Source organism: Fulvia fulva, chromosome 3 (assembly GCF_020509005.1).
Source record: "Fulvia fulva chromosome 3, complete sequence".
Classification (NCBI taxonomy): Eukaryota; Fungi; Ascomycota; class Dothideomycetes; order Mycosphaerellales; family Mycosphaerellaceae; genus Fulvia; species Fulvia fulva.
The window spans coordinates 5456567-5477519 of record NC_063014.1 but is presented as its reverse complement, the minus strand read 5'-3'; the positions used below and the strand labels follow the sequence as shown (position 1 = coordinate 5477519).

The following is a 20953-nucleotide window of genomic DNA, read 5'->3' as shown; positions in this document are numbered from 1 at the left end:
GACAAAAGGAGTCACTGATGGCTCTGTTCTATAGTGAGTGCGATTGAAATCACTGCACTGACCATCTGCTTCCATTCACTCCATGAAACCAGGTGACCCACTTCAACCTCTCTTCTGTGTCACCGCTGTTGAATAACTCAAAACATCTAGCACTCGATCACCACCGCCTCCAACCGACACCACTCTCCAACACACATAAAGCTTGAGAGTATACACCAGACCCACCACCACACCTACAACACCACCACCACCAAGATGGCCGCGCGAAGCATACCAGGCTACGTGCGCGTCGCGACGATCACCTACACCGGCCCGGCATTCGGGAACGCTTCCAACAGACCCTCCGTAGACAACTACTACCGAAGCGACAACTACCTCCGCCACACCCTCGCCCAAAAGCTCATGGAAGAAATCAACCAAGCAGAACCCAGCACCATGTACTTCTTCGACAGGCTTCCCCCAGGCCTCGTAGGCTACGAGAACGTCCGCCCCTTCAACGAGGGCAGCCGCAACAAGGGGCAGATTGATCGCTTCATCTATGGACATCCTGAGGGCCCGTTCGAGACGTTGGATCGGAGTTATGATCATGTGAAGTTCTTGGTCTTCTATGGCACGCCGAGGGAGGGGAATGCGTGTCCGTGTCATCGGTGTGATAGGAAGAGGACGATTGGGGAGAAGGGGGTGGTGAGGACGAAGACGCCGGTGCCGTGTCCGAGGATGCAGATTAGGGATGTCAAGGTGCTACCGGAGGAGTTGAAGAAGTTGAAGCTTGTGAGGCTTATTGAGGTGCTGTGCTCAGGGGATCAGCAGGGTCAGACAGTGCAGCAAACTCGGTCGCCTCTGCAGGCACAGCACATGCAGCAAGCCCAGCACCTTCAGCAGCCTCAACACATGCAGCAAGAGATTCCACAGCCACTGGCACCGCCTCAGCAAGTCCAGGACATGCAGGAACCTCAGCGAATGCCAAATGTCTCAGATGCCCAGCGAGCCAGACGCCTCCAGCAAGCTCGATACGCTATGCAAGCCCAACAACTCGAAGAACTTCAGCAGCTACAACAGCTTCGCCGATCCCTACAAGATCAACGACAGCCAGCACCACCGCAAGTCGTACCACCACATCTACAGTCCTTCTACAACCAGACCATGCTCCCACATACGCATGTGGCACAGCAGCACTCTGCAAGTCGAGATGAGGTGGCCATTGATCCTCGTCTTACTGCTTCGCCTCAATCAGCGGGTCTTGGTCAAGGAGAGTATCAGGAGATGTCACCTGGTATCATGGAGTCGCCAGCGCCGCGGTACGGTCTATCGTACCCTGGACCGTTACCACGAGAGCCGTTCATCAAGCAAGAAGACGCGCAAGGTCCGGGAGGGGGAATACTGTTCTCTCAGCAAACGGGTCAGGCTGTTGGCACGAAGCGCAGTCTCGATGTGCAGCAGGAGGGAGAGACTCTTGATGTGGGCTCGAGCAAGAGACCAAAGCTTCAGCTGAGTATTGGAGATGCGCAAGCCTCTTTGCATGCGAACTCGGCATTCTCTCAGTCTAAGGGTAAGGGCAAGGGCAAGGAAAGACAGAGACCTGACGACCTTCATGGAGACCCAGAAACGCAGCTCCTACCAGCATTTGTCAAAGGCTACGAGCCTGCCGCCGGCGCAGTCCAGAGAGGTAAGGTGTCGCCTTGGGGCAGCTTCAGATGGTAATACCGAACTGAGAGCCGTCTACATTGGCCAGTAGTCGACGTGCATGGACCAGTGTTGATTAAGGAGAGGGCATTATCGGTCGGTCTGGCGACATCATACTTGGGAAATTTGCAGAGATCGAAGGAGAGGCAGTACTATCACTCAACAGGATAGCGAGACGGACATGACCGAGGTCGAAGCTGGTATTATACAACGCGAAGCCAGAATGTTACTACTGCCAAGACTTTTGTGAGCATAGTCTCACGACCCATTAATGATGACATCCGCCGCCTTCTCACTGATCATATAGACGGGTAACGCAATGTAGTACCCGGGAATCTTAGGAAACACCGAAGCATCCACAACCCGCAGCCCATCAACACCGCGAACGCGGAAGTTACTGTCAAGAACCGCATTCGGATCATCATCCGTGCCAATTCGGCACGGACACGAAGCATGATGTCCCCACGCCTCGTCCTTGATGAATTGCCTCAAATCCTCCCCAGTAACATTCGTGGCCCGGCCACGTCTCTGTGAACTTCGCATCAAGTGGAACCAGATCCTCAAAAGCCTGACGAGACCATTCCATGGCTTCATACACAGCTTGCAGATCCTTCTCCCACTCGCCAGAGCCTTCGTCGAAGTAGTTGAACGTGATCTCGGGCGTGTCTCGTGGGTCTGTGCTGCGGAGCTTGATGGTGCCGGCAGTGTTGCGAGCGTTTGCTTTGAGGATGATCCAGGTCCAGTGGTTGGCGTCTTCCAGGCCTATGCGAGCGTAGTTGGGGTGGTAGCCTTTGAATGCTGCTGGAGCCCCAGTGATGAAGAGGTCTGGATCCTCGCCGGCTGCTGTGGTGGACTTCTTGGTGATGCCTACTGCGATACCGTTTGTGGCATATGTGCCCTTGTCGGACTTGGTCTGACCACTCTGCCATCTCTCGAGGCAAGGATTGGGTAGAGTGTAGCCGAAGGTGCAGTCTTCTGTAATGGCAAACTCTCCTGGGTTCCTGCCGGTGACTCCGGTCTCGTGACGATCCTGGAGGTTTGTGCCAACACCTGGGAGCTCCTTCACGACATCGATACCGAAGCTTTCAAGTTCGTCCCTTGGTCCAACGCCACTAAGCTTGAGTAGCTGTGGTGTGTTGAAAGCTCCCGCGGACACGATCACTTCCTTGCTAGCAGCAACATATCCTGACGTTCCGCTGGCTCTGGTAAAGCGGGGATCAGCAGCGTAGAGGTTTTGTCCTGCGATGTACTCAACGCCGACAGCTTTAGGCGTAGAGCCGGTAGTATCGAAGCGGATCTTCGTGGCAAGCGTATTCAGCTGCACATCCAAATGGTACTTGCGTGAGCCATCGGAGTTGACAGCATTGGCCATGTCGAGAATGAAGTCTCGCGGACCACTCCGCTTCAAGCTCTCGTTGTCGACTGCAATAGGCACTTGATAGACGTTCTGGGTAGAGTCCCGCCAAGCACCGACAAAGTTGAGATCGTCCGTCAGAACATGAGCGAGACCAGTGACGGTGGTGAGGAGACTCACGAGCAGACTCTACAATATTAATCAGCAGATGAAGACAGAGGTGAGCCCGTGTGACCATACCTTTCCAAGAGCCGAAGCAGCCGATATGATCAACGACAGAAGCTTTTCGTCCTTGATGACCAGGAGCAACGACGTCAAGCTTGTATGCAGCCATTCATCGAAACCATGTCCAACCAGACTGCTGGGAAGATACTCATTCTTCTCCAACTTGATGAAGTAGTCTCGCATATTACCAGGTGCCCGACTGTCATCCCCAGTCAGATTCTGAATGTAAGCCCAGTCCTTGTCGAAAGGTAAAACCGTAATCATGGCGTTATGGGCAGCACACCCTCCAAGCGTACCAGCTCGCGGATACAGTATGCCGAGGGGAGTCGCATCGCTTGGGGGAGTCTTGCCAGTATACAGCTCGCCATCTGTTGTGTTCCAAACCATCTTCGAGTCTCGTTCCTGGCGGTCCTGGTCGGCGTAGTGTTGAACAAAGTAGTCCCACTTCTGTGGCGTGTATTCTGTCGAATGCAGCTGCATGGCTGGCACCATCTGCGCGGTGGAGTTTCCCTGGTCATCTTCAGCTTCGATTAGGAGTACCTTGTGCCAGCGATTGCAAGACGAGAAGCCAGAGGGCCTCCTCCAGGACCGGACCCGATCACCACATACTCGTACTCCGTGCTTGAGTCACTTGCACGATTATGCAAGTGCTCATGCTTTTGAGGCACTGCAGCGACCAGCAGGGCCGACAAGAGCAGCGGAAGCACTTTAGTCGACAGCATGTCGCTCGTTTGGCTTGCAACGATGGATGAAAGGTGCTGCAGCTTGAGGCACCCAAATCAATAAAACGTTGGCCATGTCGCACTCGTTCACCGTATGCCGGTACCCAGAGTACATTCTCGGTGCGGGCATGTGTGGATCTGGAAGCTCTGATCGCTGTTGCTTATCGTATGCGCAACGGTATAAGCGAGATAAATTGGCATTGCACCGCCCCATCCAGTGTCTCATTCCCTTGCGTGTAGTGTCTTTACCCATACCACACCAGCAGGGGTCACAAAGGAATGAATTGTGGAGTATTGACAGGGTCTCCTAATGCCGGACAGAGGCTTAAGTATCTCTACCGGTGATCGTCTCGCGCTAGCATCTGCAGAGCTCAAGTGCCGTGAACTACCCACTTCCACGCGCGAGCCTTGCCGACGAGGTGATCGACAGAGCGCTCGCGCGCGCTCGCGTAGAAGAAGCTTTTCAAGATGCCGCGAAGAAGCATGTCCTCTCGGAAGCTGACCTATTGAGGATCCGAGCGTGGTGTGCATTATGCTTTGATTATGATTATGGTAAGGCTGATCTGTCTGCCCGAACGAGAATGACGACGAACTTCGGGCCATCCTAGACCTGTGCTTCGTACGGTGCTGTTGTGCGAGAGATGTCCGATACTGATCTGCGACCTCCCTAGAATTTGGACTTGCGCCAGAATTCATGGCTGTCGCGGACCTCATCCATGGGTGTAGGTTGGACGGGCGAGTCGTAATCATCACTGTCACCAAAGGGCGTCCGCGTTGCGTGCGATGCTTCTGGAGCCGGTGCACCATACTGTGGCAAGGAGAAGTTCCGGCTGTGCTTCCTCGTGTCGTTGCCCTCGAAATCCTGCAGCGGTATGAAGTTCTCTTCGTCACTTTCCCGCGGCCTGACTTGTATTTGCGGTTCCATCTTTGGGACGCCGCTGCTCAGGGCGGTGGTTTCTGAGAGACCAGTAGTCGTTATGCCGCGAGACTCTTCCGCCGTTGAGCCCATCAAGCGTGGGAGGAAGCGGCGAATGAGATTCCGGATCGCAGGCAAAGACGCCGCAACCACAGCCGCGTGTAGCTCGATTGTTGACCAGTAGCCAACAGCTTTATAGTCCCAGGTAATGTTCTTCGAGCCTCCGAACTCAACCAACACTTGCAATCGTAATACACTGACAAGAGTGACGAAGAAGCCGAGTGAGGACATGAGCATGACCAGGAACTTCTTGCGCTTGTTGAGTGTCATCTTCCAGAGCATGGAAAGAGGTAGCCCTAAGGTCAGAATGTCCAGTATCACGTTGAAAAGTGCCGATGTCCAGCCTGGAGCATTGATGTTGTTGCAGTACCCATCACCGTACTCGCCGTCCCAATGAGTCCAGGCCAAGGGGATCGGCATACACTGGAATATCGACACCAGCGCAAAAGCAATGCAGTAGCCAATGTTCAAGCCAATAACGACGTAGACCAGTTGCTTGAAGCGTTTCGACTGGAAGACCCGTAGATACGTCAGAAGCATAGATATCTTGACGGCCGGAAGGGCGCTCAGGTAAAGATCTTCGTCGATGTAGTAGATCCTCAGAATCTTGGTGATGTTGTCGAATGGTAACGTCCAGATGTCCTTTCCAAGACCGGTATTGGCCAGCACTACAGACATTGCGCTCACCGGGATGATCAGTAGCATCGCAATCGTCATGACAAAGTCGTCCCACCAGAGAGTAGATGTCCACCGAATGCCTCCAGAACAGGGTGATTGGATCTTTCCGCTGATCCTCAGAATGTATGCGGCCACTGCAATAGCCAGACCAATGATGCCGCTGTAGAATACTATAAGCGTGTGGTCTCGGATGGGATGCGAGCATAGAGTCGCAGTGGTGTTCTTGGTTGCTGCATGTTGTCAGATCACAATTTTAAGTTCATTGGGGACAAGAGTCGTACTCAATTGACCTCGTATCATGCAACTAGCGGTCACACATTCCTCGACTATTGCTGTGATAGTCGCATTGCTGCAGCTGCAGTCTATGTCGGTCGCAGAGCATGGAGACGCCGCTATCGCAGAAAGGAGGCATGTGGACTGCATATAGTCAGTTCTGCGCTGTACTTTGACAGTTACTCTTTGACTTACACCACAATCCGGCATCGAAGCCACCAGGCTCAACGCAGCTGAGGTGTCGATCGCCGCTCGATATTGACACCGGAAAAGCACCAAAAACACCAGACTCCAGATAGAATCCATGTTGCGGACTGTCAATGAAACGAGCAACTGTGTTGAGCTGACGGGAGCATGTCCAACAGTCTACAGACAAGTAAACCTGGGTGTTGCGACACAGCCATGTGAGACATCCCCATACTGCCAATGCGGCACGCATTGCGACGTCGTAGTGGCTGGAAGTAGCTGGGCGGGATCACCACGGGCTGTGTTGGTGAAGGGATAGTGAGCGCAGGATCTGAGTAGTGAGGCTCCATATTTTCCCAAGTGCTGTGTCCACCACATCCGCTTACAAGTTCCCGGTCCGCTCAAGCATGGTTTGCAACGCCCAACGCGATGCTATGTCGATAGTGGGCGCAGTATTTGGCGTGCGGGCCACATCTTGCAACCACGCACCGTGCACGCCCTCTGACGATGGGCGGGTCGCAGGTGCCGCACCGAGAGCAGGGACAGGGGTCGCTCTAGAATACACTAGTCTACACGAGATGAAATAATCCCCGAAGCTGTTTAGAGCCGGCGTGCGGCCGTCTTCATCAGTGCGCTTCAAGAGATAGATACACGCGTGCCGCGTGCACTACAACCGATGTTGATGCTCGTGCGTAGTGCTCGTCTAGAGAGTGGTTGACGCTTTCCAGCACTGAAATAGTCGAGTACCGGGGGCGAGTGATGCCTAACCAGTATCTTGTCCGGGCATGTCTCGCATTCATCTATACTGGCCAAGGCGGTGCTCAATCATGATTGAAGTTCAAATTGTAGCATTGCGTTGTAAATCGTGGTGAGAGCCATCCTTGCTCTGCTCGTCGAATCTCTTGATGCTATCTGAGCAGCCCGTAATAATGAGAGGCACGGTCTCGACCTGGTCAGGTCTGAGTCGCCTGAGCGATCACCGGCAACTTTTGCATATAGTTCTTCGCCCCGGGTGTGAAGCCATCAGAATACGGCAGTATGTCCGCGTCCGTGATGTTCGACTTTTGGTCAACCTTCATGTCGAACTGGCGGAACAGAGTGCCGATGATCATCTTTAATTCCATCCAGGCAAGCTCCTGACCAGCGCATACTCGGGTACCTCTGCTGAAGGTCATCAGCCAGTTGTCCAATTCGAGTCTGCCTTCCCACCTCTCAGGCCGGAACGTCTCGCTGTCGTTGCCCCAAACAATTTTGTCGAGGTTGACATCCGGTATGGACATGCTGATCTTGGAGCCAGCCGGTATAGTCCAATTTCTGTACTGCTCGGTTGCCAGAGGGTTGATTCTCGTCAGCCGGCTGAGCCCGCCGTGCATGAGTCGCAGGCTTTCCTTGCTTACTGCATCGAGGTAGGGCAAGCTGATGAGCATGTTATACGTAAGGTCCTCTGTCGAGTCAGGCCAGGCAGTAAGGAGCTCTTGCCTCAATTTGGCGAGCACATGAGGATGCTTCAACAAATAGTATGAGCATTGTGTCAATGAGGATGCCGTAGTGTCCCAGCCTCCGGACCATGCAGCCATGGTGGCTTGCGTCAAAGCATCTCCTGTTTTGTCAGACTTTGGCAACGAGCTATGGATGTATTGATGCGCTGCGATCTTGTACTCCTTCTCGCTTTGCTGATCCTGGATTCCATGCTCATCGATCAACTTGTTGAGCATTTTGTCTGCGAACTGTAAGCCCTTAGTATGGAGACATCGCCGGTGAGTCAGAGACTTACACCTTTGAAACCGAGCATGCTCGTAGTAGATTCGTGAGAGCCAAGCAGGTGGCTGATCTGACTTCTGAGCAGGATCAATATGATGGGAATCGTCCAAGGGATGAACCGTCCAAGATGAGTCAGGCCAAATATCATGTCGAACCGTCTATCGTACAGATCCTTCGTAGTCTGCTCGTCAGCGAAGAACGAGTAATTCTGTCCATACATATACTCCGTGACTCGGGGTGTCTGTGTGGCTCGGACTGGGAAGTACCAGAAATGCAGGACAGACATCGAGGCAGCATCTGGTGCTTTTGACACAGTGACCACGCGGCCTGTAGTAGGGCACATCTGCCCAAGAGTTTCATGCCATCGATATACTTGGCCGAATATCGCCGTCCTGCTGTGAATCACGTCCGCCATGGCCAGTTAGGACACGGCTGCCTGTGCTGACGATCCATGGTATGAGGGTATCAATCCTTCGCCATTGCTGAGCAATCCTGCATTAGCGTGACCTGAGCGAAGGATTCTGATGATTCTTTTGAGAGAAAGCTTGTGAGGAGCAGCAAGCCATTGCTAGCCTTGGCAAGCGCCATTCGCCTGCAGGGCGAAGACCAAGCATAATGTGAACATGTCGCAGTGTGGAAGAATCTGGAAGGAGAGGAAGAAGTCGCGTCATGTGGAATTCACGCGGCTCCTCGGGATCGGGATCGGGATCGGCCGACGCGTTCCACACGCGACTTCCCTTTCTGATTCCGTTTCCATGTTATCGACACCTCACGTCTGGGGCAACACGACATTGGCCTTCACGATGGAGTACGAAAAGTGCTACGTCTTTCAGCCTGATGACGAAAGACCGACCAAACGAAGGCGGACAGAGCCCGAAGGCCTGCAAGCCTCCTGGATGGTCCGGAGAAAGGCGTATCAAGAAGCGTGGAAAGCACGACAGGACAACATTGACCAGCGACTTGGACGCATGAATACCGAGACTGTCAGCGAAATCGTGTCATTCCTGGATCAACCCGCTCCGGACGGCCGAATTCCGACTGCGTTGATACTGGCAGGCCCCAATTCTGCTCTGCGATCATCTATTGTTGCGCAGATACAATCGCATGGAGACTTCGCGTCACGGATCAGCTTTGTGTCGATATCATCTGCTGCTGGTACGAATCTCAAGGGTGCACTGAAGACTGTCATACAAAAGGCAACTGCCTGCAGCCCCGGTGATGACGAGGACGATGAGGTCGAGCCGGCCGCCGGCCGAAAGGGAGGACCGAAACTGCTCAACTACGATTTACAGATCTTACACGATTATGTGGTAGACCATCACATCCGACAAGTCGTGGTCGCAATCGAGGATACTGAAGCTTTCGACGGTGACCTGCTGTCCGAGCTGATAGAACTGTTCGGTTGCTGGCACGACCGAATACCATTTGCTTTACTGCTTAATATTGGAACATCAGTCGACTTCTTGCAGCAAAGACTCTCGAGAGGTGCACTCAAGTATCTGCACGGTGCAGTCTTCGATGCTGCAGCGTCGTCAGACGAAGTCGAGCAGATCTTTGAAGCGCTCACAGACCCGGGAACGCCGCTATGGATGGGATCTGGACTTGCGTCTATGGCATTGGAGCGACAAGCAGATTACATACAGAGCATTGACAGTCTTGTGCAGACCGCGCAGTATGCGTACATGTCACACTACTACGCCAATGCGCTTAGCCTGTTCTTGGATGTTGATATCTCGCAAACCGACGTCCCAAAGGACCACTTCGAGGCTTTGCGGAATCTGCCCTCGTTTCGCACCTTTGCTAGGAAGTTGCTCGACGATGATGAAGTCAAGATCCTGAGAGGTCTCCTTGACTCAGATCAGTCATTGCTGAGTTTCGTGCGGCAATCAGTCGCCAACGGCAGAGACTCGCTAGCACGCTCGAACCAAGCAATAGAAGTCATACGCATACTGCAAGCGTCTTTACCGAATTCAGTACCGACCGCTAAGTCGAAATTGTACGTGCAAGCGATGTCTGGAAAGCTAGCCGGCTCACCACTTCTGCGAACGCTGCTCTTGACCTTGCGCAAAGCTCCTTCCGATGTGGCACTCCCAGTCATCGCCAATCTCAAACAGTCGAGCAGTGATGTATCGATGAAGTCCGCCGAGCTATCTGAGATCGAATCGGAGCTGGTACAATTGCTCGAGAGCAAAGCTGCATCTGGTCAACCACTTCGAAGCGAAGATGACATCAAGAACTCAACTTTACGAACAACCGTCATCGCCCAGAAAGTCGAGCTCAGTAAACAGAAGTCAACGCTCTCCAAGCAAGATGCAGCATATACCACGCTGATCCGCCGCCTCTCCGACCTGCTGTCATCACATTTCGAGAAGAACCTTCGAGACCCGAAAGATCTCGTACTACACGAGATCTTCATCTACGACCTCAAATCGCCTTATCGGGAAGTCTTCACACCCCGCCCGCGAGCTGCCATCGAGCGCGCGTTGACAGCGCCGCACGACTACTTGGATTGTGACTGCTGTGATCCTGAGCAGGATGAGGCAACGTTGGCAGCGACGCAACCGGCCACGGCTGTGTTGTATCAGCTGTACCTGGAGTCTGGAAGTCTGATCAATGCAAGCGATCTGTGGCAGGCTTTTGCTGCTGTGATGGGAGAGTCTCAGGACGATGAGCATGCCACTATGGCACTCTTCCAGCGTGCGTTGGCGGATATGAAGTATCTCGGTCTCGTGAAGAATACAAGAAAGAGGGTCGACCATGTTGCAAAAGTGGCGTGGAGAGGATTGTAGGCGAGCATACCCTCATCGTGCTTGCACGCTCGGACAATGTTGCTGCTGAGACTACTCTCCGAAAGGAATACGCATGTCTCATTTCGTGGGAAAGCGTATCGTGCCTTCATCACTGTGGTGTCAGTGCTTGTCCTTTGCTCTACCCATGGCCGGAGGCATCGGTCTTGAAGCCATGCTTGCGCTCGGCAGTTTGTTGACTATTCTCGTCGTGTTCCCCTGGCCACTGCTCAGGATATCCCCAGGCATCTGCTTAGAAGGGGATGCTGTGTGAGAGTACCAGGAGGACTTATCTGGGTGGTCAGCGATGCACGACGAGTCAGGTCGATCGGCGACAGTTCAGAACCAACGTCTTCCGCCATCAAAAGGCTCTTCGAAGTCTCGCCATGTAGGGGTAAAGGGGTGCACTGCTGTGCGGCCGCGCTTTGCGGGCTCTAAGCTGTTTGTCTCTACAGCTTACCTACGAAGGTCGGCATGCGACATGCCGTCGCTAGAGTCACTCGCCATCGGACCGGTCAGGCTGTCACCTGGTGCCAACATCAGTGGCAAACGAATCCGGCCTAAGGGCCTCATTCTTCGCACAAGATGACTACTTTAGGAAGCAGCTGTTCTATTCGGACTATAGCACCCGAGAAGCTACCTGCTTCCATGATTAGTGAAAGGAAGCCCTCGCCTCCATTTACTGGAGGCCAGCTCGATAGGGATTGCAAAAGACTATTTAATAGTGAAAGTGGTGGGAAAACTCTGGCCGCGGGCGAGGTAACTCCGTCGTCTCTGCGGGCATGTAGCGCTAAGCTGGAGAAGTTACTGTAACTTTCAGCGGTAGATGTAGGCGAAGGAAATAATGTGATATGTCTGAATGTGTCATGATGTCTGTGCTTACTTCAGTGTGGTACCGATTCCTTCCTAAATTTGAGACAAAACCCCTTCCGTCCCTGCGTATTATATACAGTCAATCTCATCGACGTCGGGCATCATGCCATCTCAAAAACTGTACCACCCGCTCCATAAGATGATCGCCAGTTCTTCGAGCCACTTATCCTCATGGTCCTCTTCGACATCCGCATCGGAGGGCTCAGTGTCGTCAGTATCATCGTCGATTTTGTCATCTCCTTCTTGCCTTTGTTCGATGACATTGGCGTTTCCTGGAGCGGCGGATTTGGGTCTTCCTTTATCTCCTTCCTCCTTCGGCTCGGTTGCCTTGACATGTTCTGAAGCGAGGTGGTCATCGGCGTCTTCTGAAGCGGCGTAGTCGTCTATCCCATCATCTCGTTTCTCCTTTTTCTCGCTTGCCTCGGCATCTTCTGAACTTGCGTACTCGTCGGCTCCATCATCTCCTTCCTCCTGTGTTTCCATTGCATCGGCATATTCTGAGGCGGCGTACTCGTCGTATTGATCAAATCCATCCTCCTCTTGCTCGATTACATGACCTGCTGGAGCGGCGTTCTCGCTCATCGTGTCAGTAGTGTTCACTGCCGCGAATCTGTTGTCAGAGGATGGGTCAGTCATCTCATTGTCGAATTCCACCAATTGCTGGTGGTCTGACGGACTTTGTGTGAAGACGCTCGGTGATGTGGCCCCAGGGTCCATTCCTGTCTCAATCTGACTGACTTCACCAATTCGACCCGTGAAGGAAGACACGTTACGCCCGGTAGCCTTCTCCTCGACAATCACATCCGCCCAAGCCTTGGCATTCTTCACAGCATTGGCAGGACAGCTGCGATGGCAGAGTAGAAAAGCCTGGATTTCCGCAGGTGTTATCCTATCCTCTGGAATGTTGTACTCTGAGCTGAATTCAGTGACACCGGGAATGTCCGAGAAGATGTGCGCAAACTGTTGCTGCATAACGTCGCGGGTCGCATTCGCAAAGAGGTGCTTCCCATCTATGCGTCCAGGCCGTATTAAGGCTGGATCCAGAGAGTCAGGTGTGTTGGCCGTCATGATCAGCACTCGATGCTCGGCCGAGCAGGCCCCGTCGATGCAATTCAAAAGCCCAGAGAGCGTGACGCCTGTCTTCTTTTTGTTCTTGCTAGGTCTCTTGCTGTGCCCGTTATTGCTGCCTCTTGACTCGATGCCGGAGACGTCGACATCCTCAAGCAATACGAGCGCCCGTTCTGGCAGGGTTCGGAACAGCTCTTCCAGCAAGTCGTCCGTAAGTGCAGGATTTGACAGGGTGATGCTGAAGACGTCGAGATTAAAGTCGCCTGCAATAGCATTGATCGCACTGGTCTTGCCACAACCAGGCGGCCCATAGAACAGGTATCCACGTCGATGCGGAATCCCCATTGAAGCATACCACTTCTTACTGCCTTCTGCAACGTACGCGGCGATGTCCTTGATGAGGAGTTCCTTCTTGTCGCGGGGCATGGCGACCGAATCCATGCTCCGTGAGGGCTTCGCCGTCGCTTGAGCCCAACGGGCGCCACTGGTCTCCATGCGGTAAAACATAGTCTGAGAATCGCCTATGCTTTTTGCTGCTTTTGCTCTCACGTGATCGAGGAACTCCTTTATCGGAGCAATGCCCTTGCTGCCGAAAGAGACGTAAGAAATCTTCATGCTAGCACTTTGAGTCACGCCATGATCCGTCTTTGGCTCGTTTCTCCAGCCGATAATGCCTTGATAGTCGGATCGGTCGACGGATTGGTTGTAGGATCGGTTGATGGTCTGAGCTCCGTTGCTTACATGGAAAGTGCGTCCATTGAAGCGGAACGAAGTAGACTCTGCGTTCGGCACAAACTTCAGCGAAGCATCGGCGGAGGAGCCGTAGCTTGGACCACCGGTCTGCAGCGACATTGATCGCGTGTCGGTTTTCGTGTGCTCGGCCAGCCAGGAGTTGACCATATGGTGCATGGGCTCCGAAGAGGAAATGGAGATCGAGCGTTCGAAGTAGGCCTTCATTCTCTGCACGAGGACGACGACCTTGAGCAGGTGCCAGTCAATGTCATGAAGAGCGTACGCAAGGTATACGAACGGAATTACCACGCCAAGTACTTTGACAAGCCTTGGAGAGCTCTGGTAGATGAGCTCTTTCGTATTGTCTAGAACTGTGCTGGCAGGGAGAGCGAGGAATTCTGTCGGTCGATTACTGCCTCCTCGCATTTCAGTCGCGATACTGGTCAGGGTACGGAGCAGCGTTTGCAGCCGTGTGGCGGAAAGGCGAGAGTTTCCTGGCATGTTATTGGCGTCGGCTGGTTGAGTACACTTGCGAAATGTTTGTCGCGCTGATCGGCTTCTATAGGCTGATGATTATAAGGTGATGATGCTGGCGTTTAATATACTGATTGGAAGCGCTCAATAACACAGACGAGATGAATGCATTGCCAGGCAGTGAATCCATCCGTAGTGAATGACTTGAACATCGGACAGTGTTTGATGTCCATGATACCGAGATACACAAAGCATTGAAGTCAATCTTGAGTACCATGTGTGTGCCGCTGACTTCTGGTGTCGATGTTTGTGACGGCGACCGGCGCAACAATAGGCAGACTTCCAGACTCTGATCCATGGTTTGGCCCGACACGAGCATTAATGCTTCGCAGGATCCAGAGGGTCTGTAGGCCCTGCAATAGCTAATGTGACTCTCAGCGATGTGCATTTCGTTCATGACCCCTCAAGATCGAATGCCAACCTTTTAGAGGATGTTTGCTCGAGAGCGCCATACCAAAGTGGTCGTGACCTCATGTTGTGTTGGGAGTGTAGCCAACTTGACAGGCAAAGAGGCAGGTCCAAAAGTGTGAAGACAAAGCTTGGCGAGGCTCTTTCTGAAGCGATTGTTGTTGGTGTCTGTCGGAAGTACAGAACTTTGAAGCTCGCACTTTCCCGAAGGATGTGTCGTGGCCGGCAATAGCGAGATCCTCATATGCTTTGCCATACTGCGACTCTCAGAATGTCGCAGATGCTGACTGCATCAGTGTCTGCATTAGCATAGCAATCTTTGTCCTTGGGTTGTCGTTGGTTGAGTCTTTGTCTTTGGTCCCTTTGTTCCCATATTCGACAGTGCGCACTCTTCCTTCGTGATGTCAATATACATATGATGATCGAAATGCTGCAACGTGTCGTGAGATGTAGTTGACGGCACAAAGGTGATAGTAAGAGGTGGTTGTATCGACGCAGGATTGCCGATATCTTCAGATAATCGAGTGGGCTGATCTCAGCCAAAGAAAGACAGCTGTGGGTTTCATTGCCCAGGCCTGGTGTTTCGCGACGTAGTGATCACGGATTCGCGCGTGTCAGAGCCAGTCTCAGCCTCGTAGGGTCCTGCTGAAAGGGGCTCACGATGTTGTCTTTGCAACAGCATTCTGTTGTGATGGCACGAAGCTCGGTGCAATCCACGCTATCGCAGGTCGTAGCTCGATATTAAGATCAAGTGGTGAGTGAATGAGCCTTTCCAGACGCTCGGCTGCGTGCGGGACCGGCGCTAGGCAGAGCGACCACAACTTGTGGTCGTATGGCACTGGAGAGCCTCAGCAGAACATGTCTATTCCATGGTGAGCTGAAGTCGACTGGCACATCAGTGCATAAGATCGTGGCAGTCTCGCCAAGTCATGCCTCACTTGATCGGCCTGGCAGATAACCAACGGATTGAGCATGCGAATACGTCCCCAGCGGTGCCATGGCATCGCAGGTTCGCATGTCTGTTGTCGGCCAGTAAAGCCACACCATTCTCATCCTTCGTTCGACACCGTCTCAGACACGGGGAGGCGAGCTCGGAGAGTTGCCAGTGGTCGAGCACGAGCGTTCAAACGTTAGCTTGGCCTATCTTGTGTCCATGTCGAAATGCGACTTGGGTAAAAGGCGTGTGAGGAGTACTGTGCAGGTAGACTACAACTGCTTGCCGCCGTTCCGGAAGCTTAGCAAAGCTTATTAGAAGATGCCGCAACATATCGACAGCTTCTCGCGTCCCGTCGGCGAATCAAACTTCCCTTTGAGGGTTGCTAGGTTGAATCCAGATGAACACCACTCCTTCGCGTGTTCGTGTGCTGCGGGAGTAGTATCTCTGCAGGGGATCAACGACGCCGCAATTTGTGGTCGTTTGATCATCACGTCCTTACGGAGAGATGCTTCCGGTGTCCAGGCCAGAGATGCTGCCATATTATGCGCTCTGGTCCTGCTTGTGGCAGCAAATACAGCACGGATCCAGCCAAGACGATTGTGACCGCTCTAAACCCCGGTATACACATCTTTCCGTAAGCGGCAACCAAGTAGAAGTTCGGTCTCTTCATCGGACGACATGGGTTGCGGCGGTTCGAAACCAGCATACGACCCCAATGCATACTTTGGACCACCACCTGGCGATCCTCAACAACCAATATCCTATGCGCCACAACAGCAACAGCCTCCACAGAAAAGACGCCGAGGTCCTAAAATAAAGGCTGCAATGACCCTTGGAGCTCTCAGCTCTCTACCGGTCTAGGGGCAGCGATCTAGTGGTAAGTCGAAGGCAGTTGAAGTCCAGGAGCTTGCTAATTGTATTTGGTATAGCAAAAGCAATAGCCTCAGGAGAGGAAATGGTGACACGAACGACTCTGATGTCGTCCCGTTGTGCACTATTCACATGTCAGAATTGCAGCGACAGTACTCGCTTGATCGTGTGTGGATCAAACCGACTGCCTGGCTGAGTCAAATTATTGCATCGGCTTCTGGCCATATACACAGTATCTGCTCGGACGTCAGACCTTGAACGCATGCACTGCCCTGCATCACTTACACTGGCCAATAGCAATGTATGCTCGAATCCAGAATATCCTTCCTGACATGTGCCAGAAAGACAAGGACCTCCGCAGGCTCCATACCAAGCACAGTCGTCCATAGTCGTAAGGTGAAGCCTTCCAGACCAGAGAGGAAGTTGAGTCTCGTCATGCCACCAAGCTTTTTGTACCACTTGTCCTGTGGCCAGGTGCCAACAGGCCATTTGTGGCGAAGCTCGACCACATTCTCGAAGCCCTGTTCAATCATTTAGCGGTTGTATTTAACGGCGCCATGGAATCGACCCCGACTCTGGAACAAGCTTCTGGCTGCTTGCTGTTCCATTCTGAGATACAAGTACCCATGAGCGAATCGTCGTCGGCAAGAAATGGGACCTGGATATCAGACATCTCGAGCCATCCTCCTGGCCGTAGATTGTCGTGTGCTTGTCTTATAAGTGCCGGGAAGTCCTTGCTGCATCCTACCAGAGATCTGGCATGGATAAAGTCAAACCTCTCGTCGAAGGCCCAATTCGCATTGAAATCATCAATGAAGAAATGGCAGTTGGGCGGAACAAACGGCGGCTGTATCGGGCTCAAATCAGTCCCAATCACTGTTGCGTCAGGATGTTCGTCCGCAAAGTCTATAGCCTTGCCACGTCGACATCAGCATCGGCAACAAGGCAGGTTGCAGTGACCGCGGGCTCACCCAAGTACCAATACCCGTGCCAAGATCCAGCACGTTGCGTACATACATGGTCCCCGAGAGACGAAAGATGGAGCTTTCCATGGAAGGTGTCCAGGAAGATCTGATGATGCAAGTCCGAGCGGTTCTGTTCAAGTTCATCCTCGGGTAAGTGATATTGAGTCCCAGCAATGCCGGTATTTCGATGGTAGCTCCGACCATTTCCTTGCACGCTTTCTAACAAGCTAGAACGCAAGGACTTTTTCAAGGCTCCACGATCTGTCCCTAGGGCGGAATCTATCTCGCTGTGGCTGTCTTGCGAGTCGGCGGAGATGGTCTCGAGCGCTGCAGTGTCCATCATCGAAGTGCTTGAGTTGCCAGAAAGACAGCCGCCCGCGTTCTGAACATGTAGACGACCTTGCCTGCTATCTCCGGGAGATACCTAGCGGCATATTTGGTGCTTACGACCGCGTTTTCATCTCATCGTGGGCGACGACTGTGTGCCATGCTAGCTCGCTCAGATAGAGTGATTCCGCCGTTACCCAGAGGGATTTTCGACTTGGCTCCTCATGTCGTACTCGCAGAACTTAGCAGCTGACTGACAAGGAAGAACCATGTTGACGCCAGACTCATCACTTCCTCCGAAGAAGCATTGGCCGCGGCCGTTCTCATTACTAGGTGATGTGAGTACCGCAGGCCTGATGAAGATTCAATTGTAGATGAAGGGTCGGCAGGATGTCGATTTGCCGATGTTAGAAGGTGCATGTAGGTTGATGAAAGATGGAAGACGACGGATAAATTGATGAATCTGTTGCCTCAGCCGTGTCAGACGCTTTTGGTCAAGCTCAGATCTGGGTCTCCGTATCGAGATAGACCAGGCTTAAAATCCAAATCTTGCCATTGAACTTGTGCATCGCCTCAACAACTTGCCCTTCCACCAGGTCATCACCAGAGCAGGTACGACAATACACTTGAGCCGAAAGCCGCCAGGACCATAGCTGGGCCACCCATCGTTGCGCCTGCGCCGGTCTCGCCACCGGGAGCCGTGCCGTTGCCTGCAGATGGGGTGCCTGTATTGTCGGCCGAGGTATTGTAGTGCATGACAATCTTCTGAATACGGAAGACTGCATCTGTGGCAGGCGGTCCAACTGTAAAGTCAGGATCGCCATTGCTGGGACTTGTCAGCTGTGCTCCACCAGCCTCTTGTGCATGAACAAGCTTGCTTACGCCCAATTATTCCAGATCCAGTTGCCTGCTGTCGTTGGCACATTTGTCTCCAGCTCATATTGGAAGACACCATCTAGAAAGAAGGTGCTCGCACCATTGACCCAGTCGATACGGTATTCGTGGACTGCCTCTGTGGCATTGTCGGCCGCCATACCATTGACCTCGGACGAGTCGGCAGTGCCATGGGGGCCTTGATTTGTGTATTGCATGACACGGGTGCCGTTGTTGGTATTCTGGTTTGACGTTGAGTTGGCATCACTGATCCATTCGATTTCGACTTCCTGACTGTCGGAGTGGTAGAAAAACATGCCTGAGATACATTATCAGCACGATGAGAGACAATATATGGGCGACCCAACATACCATTACAGACACCAGGTTCATCGACCAGGATCGCGTATGTCATCACGCTGGCATACATGACTTCGAAGTCTGTCGACACCTCCGCGCATTGGATTGGGCTTGTGGTTTGGCCGCCTGGCACTCGGAGCTCGAGATAGCCATCTTGAACTTGAACGTTCGAGACATTGAATTGATGATCAAACGTGGCATCTAGGTTGGACTCTTTGTCTTTCACCGTGTCCGGTGATGCCACCAGTCCTGTTGGCAACGCGTTGCCGTCAAAGGTAAAGGTCGTCGTCGATGCCCATTGTGCTAGGGCTATATTGCACCAGCCCAGCAGTATCGGAATGTAGCACGAACGTAAAACCATCGTAATATTTCGCGAAGACTTTGCTCGTGAACAACACCTGAAGACATGCTGTTGTCGATGTGTAGTCAGGCTGATGAGCTGAATACAAATCGAATGCGTTGTTAAGGTTCTATGGCCGTTTGTGGTCCAGAACGGCCTATGGATGGCTGAACGAGCTGACTAACGCACTAATGCTAATGCACTAATGCACTAACATAGTACCGCGATCCTACCAAGTTAGTAGACGTGCTTCTCGAGCGTCTTGACGTCGTAAAGCGCACGATTCATTTACCCGTATGCACGCCGGCAACCGCCTTTCAGTCCACGTTCGCAGCATCTACATCCCTCAATGCCTCAACCGCTTGCTCAACAGACCACCCTTCCTGCAGCCCCCTCCTCAAAATATCAGTCTCGCTCTCCGGCGCCATCCCACTCGGAGCAGGAGGTCTACGATCGAGATTCGTAGGAAATGGATACCCTTCAGTAACAGCTTGCAGAAATGTCTCCACCCCGTCACTAAGTCCTTCCTCCCGGAACTTCTCCTGCAGCAATTGCCAAGAATGCTGCACCAGTGGAATACGCTCAATGTACTCCATGGGCTTTCCAAAAGCAGAAGAGACCTGGATCAGATTTGCCGAGCGCTCGAAGTCCGAAGTGAGGTTCCCACCTGCCGCATGGAATAAAGCAGGATTGAAGAAGATGGCGTCGCCCTTTTGCAAGGGAAGGGAAATGTAGTTGTCCAAAAAGTACTTCTGGAAATCTTCGTTGCGATACGCGAGATAGCCAGATTCGAGGAGCTGGCTGTAAGGGAGGAGTCGTGTTGGGCCACTTTCTACAGGCATGTCTGTATGAGCAACAGCGCCTTGGAGCGTCAAGAGTTGACTTGCAATGTGCATGCCTTTGGGCCATTTGCTAGCAGTAGCGGCAGTCTGGAACCCCATATGGAAGTCTCGGTGGCAGACTTGTGCTTTCCCTCCAGGCTTGACGACGTTCACCTGTGCTGTGATGCGGTATGCTGGGCCAAGATACGCTTCGCAGACCGAGCGGAATAGCGGGTTGGAGTAGTACTGAAGGAACGATGCAGGGTCTTGGAGACAGTGCTTGGAGAAGGAGTTCCAGATCCTGTCGTTGGTGGCTGCGTTCGCGAAGTGATCGCCTTTTGCGAAGCCGTTGCTCTGGGCTGTCTCTTTGGCAATGATGGCTGCGTATGCAGCGTTGGCGTCGTCGATCAGAGTCGGATGCCGGAAGAACCCTTGAATCACGAATACGCCTGGTCCGTGGAGGAGGATATGGTACCATTCATCTTGGAGTTGCTCGCTGATTTCCGCATTGGTAAGGTCAATGCTTTCGCGAGCATAAATGGGCACGTTCTTCTCGACCTGGCGAGCGAGTGGGTAAGTGTCAGGCTTGGTTGTCTGCGATGTCAAAGCTGCAAACTCCTTGAGCGTTGGGAGTTTTTGGATGTCGTAGCAGCGGCTCCCTGGCCTAGGTGCAATACTGGCTTGGCTATCTGCCCTTTGCGAGTCTGTAGCGGATTTCGCTAACGTACTATCGCACGGAGGGGTGTCAGCTAGGCGCCATCGCCACGTGCAAAGTCTATCTCCTATACTTGAGCACTCACCTGCTGTCTGCAACGTTGAGGTCTGCGGTCGCAGCTGGAGCCATAATGCCGATGAGATCCGATGCTGTAGTGAGCGCGAGCTTCTTCCCTGTAATTGCAAGAAGAGAGTAAGATCTTGATAAAAGGTGTCACCGAATTGTCCATATACTTACTGATGCATTTGCACCATATGCCGTACCTTCGCGGGGCGGTCGGCATTGTCAAGTTCGGCAATGCCGCAGAGGTGGCGTGGTCGGAATTAGGTTTCCGAGCCAAGAGGACTGTGGACCACTATGCTGCGACATGTGACTCGGTGCAGTCGACGCTTACATGATCTTGTGGAAGTCTGTGGCCATCGGTAGCGCAGAAGGTGTCGCTTATATCTGCTGCTCGTGCTTGCGTCGAGAAGCGGCATCTTAATG

The 20953-nt window shown here is 52.9% G+C and overlaps 10 protein-coding genes across 10 annotated transcripts; 2 read left to right on the top strand and 8 right to left on the bottom strand.

The window, feature by feature from the left end:
- Positions 1 to 255: 255 nt before the first annotated feature.
- CLAFUR5_08616 (uncharacterized protein) lies at positions 256 to 1701 on the top strand (the record flags this gene model as incomplete). Its single annotated transcript, XM_047907764.1, has 1 exon — positions 256 to 1701. The coding sequence occupies one exon, from the start codon at positions 256 to 258 to the stop codon at positions 1699 to 1701; it is 1446 nt and encodes a 481-aa protein (XP_047759567.1).
- A 403-nt stretch (positions 1702 to 2104) lies between these two features.
- CLAFUR5_08615 (GMC oxidoreductase family protein Mala s) lies at positions 2105 to 3754 on the bottom strand (the record flags this gene model as incomplete). Its single annotated transcript, XM_047907763.1, has 2 exons — positions 2105 to 3226; positions 3278 to 3754. The coding sequence occupies 2 exons, from the start codon at positions 3752 to 3754 to the stop codon at positions 2105 to 2107; spliced, it is 1599 nt and encodes a 532-aa protein (XP_047759568.1).
- A 38-nt stretch (positions 3755 to 3792) lies between these two features.
- CLAFUR5_20027 (uncharacterized protein) lies at positions 3793 to 3984 on the bottom strand (the record flags this gene model as incomplete). Its single annotated transcript, XM_059462883.1, has 1 exon — positions 3793 to 3984. One exon carries the CDS (start codon positions 3982 to 3984, stop codon positions 3793 to 3795), a length of 192 nt encoding a protein of 63 aa, XP_059318942.1.
- Positions 3985 to 4651: 667 nt separating this feature from the next.
- Positions 4652 to 6447, bottom strand: CLAFUR5_08614 (uncharacterized protein; the record flags this gene model as incomplete). The annotated part of the gene is made up of 3 exons (XM_047907762.1): positions 4652 to 5868; positions 6107 to 6277; positions 6333 to 6447. The coding sequence occupies 3 exons, from the start codon at positions 6445 to 6447 to the stop codon at positions 4652 to 4654; spliced, it is 1503 nt and encodes a 500-aa protein (XP_047759569.1).
- A 603-nt stretch (positions 6448 to 7050) lies between these two features.
- On the bottom strand, positions 7051 to 8273 carry CLAFUR5_08613 (Cytochrome P450 monooxygenase orf3; the record flags this gene model as incomplete). The annotated part of the gene is made up of 2 exons (XM_047907761.1): positions 7051 to 7824; positions 7872 to 8273. 2 exons carry the CDS (start codon positions 8271 to 8273, stop codon positions 7051 to 7053), a joined length of 1176 nt encoding a protein of 391 aa, XP_047759562.1.
- Positions 8274 to 8613: 340 nt separating this feature from the next.
- Positions 8614 to 10647, top strand: CLAFUR5_08612 (Origin recognition complex subunit 3; the record flags this gene model as incomplete). The annotated part of the gene is made up of 1 exon (XM_047907760.1): positions 8614 to 10647. One exon carries the CDS (start codon positions 8614 to 8616, stop codon positions 10645 to 10647), a length of 2034 nt encoding a protein of 677 aa, XP_047759563.1.
- Positions 10648 to 11628: 981 nt separating this feature from the next.
- Positions 11629 to 13818, bottom strand: CLAFUR5_08611 (putative mitochondrial chaperone bcs1; the record flags this gene model as incomplete). The annotated part of the gene is made up of 1 exon (XM_047907759.1): positions 11629 to 13818. The coding sequence occupies one exon, from the start codon at positions 13816 to 13818 to the stop codon at positions 11629 to 11631; it is 2190 nt and encodes a 729-aa protein (XP_047759564.1).
- Positions 13819 to 16268: 2450 nt separating this feature from the next.
- On the bottom strand, positions 16269 to 17235 carry CLAFUR5_08610 (Methyltransferase pytC; the record flags this gene model as incomplete). The annotated part of the gene is made up of 4 exons (XM_047907758.1): positions 16269 to 16302; positions 16352 to 16587; positions 16641 to 16979; positions 17038 to 17235. 4 exons carry the CDS (start codon positions 17233 to 17235, stop codon positions 16269 to 16271), a joined length of 807 nt encoding a protein of 268 aa, XP_047759565.1.
- Positions 17236 to 17958: 723 nt separating this feature from the next.
- On the bottom strand, positions 17959 to 18952 carry CLAFUR5_08609 (uncharacterized protein; the record flags this gene model as incomplete). The annotated part of the gene is made up of 3 exons (XM_047907757.1): positions 17959 to 18184; positions 18241 to 18550; positions 18604 to 18952. 3 exons carry the CDS (start codon positions 18950 to 18952, stop codon positions 17959 to 17961), a joined length of 885 nt encoding a protein of 294 aa, XP_047759241.1.
- A 296-nt stretch (positions 18953 to 19248) lies between these two features.
- Positions 19249 to 20750, bottom strand: CLAFUR5_08608 (uncharacterized protein; the record flags this gene model as incomplete). The annotated part of the gene is made up of 3 exons (XM_047907756.1): positions 19249 to 20479; positions 20553 to 20640; positions 20705 to 20750. The coding sequence occupies 3 exons, from the start codon at positions 20748 to 20750 to the stop codon at positions 19249 to 19251; spliced, it is 1365 nt and encodes a 454-aa protein (XP_047759240.1).
- Positions 20751 to 20953: the final 203 nt, after the last annotated feature.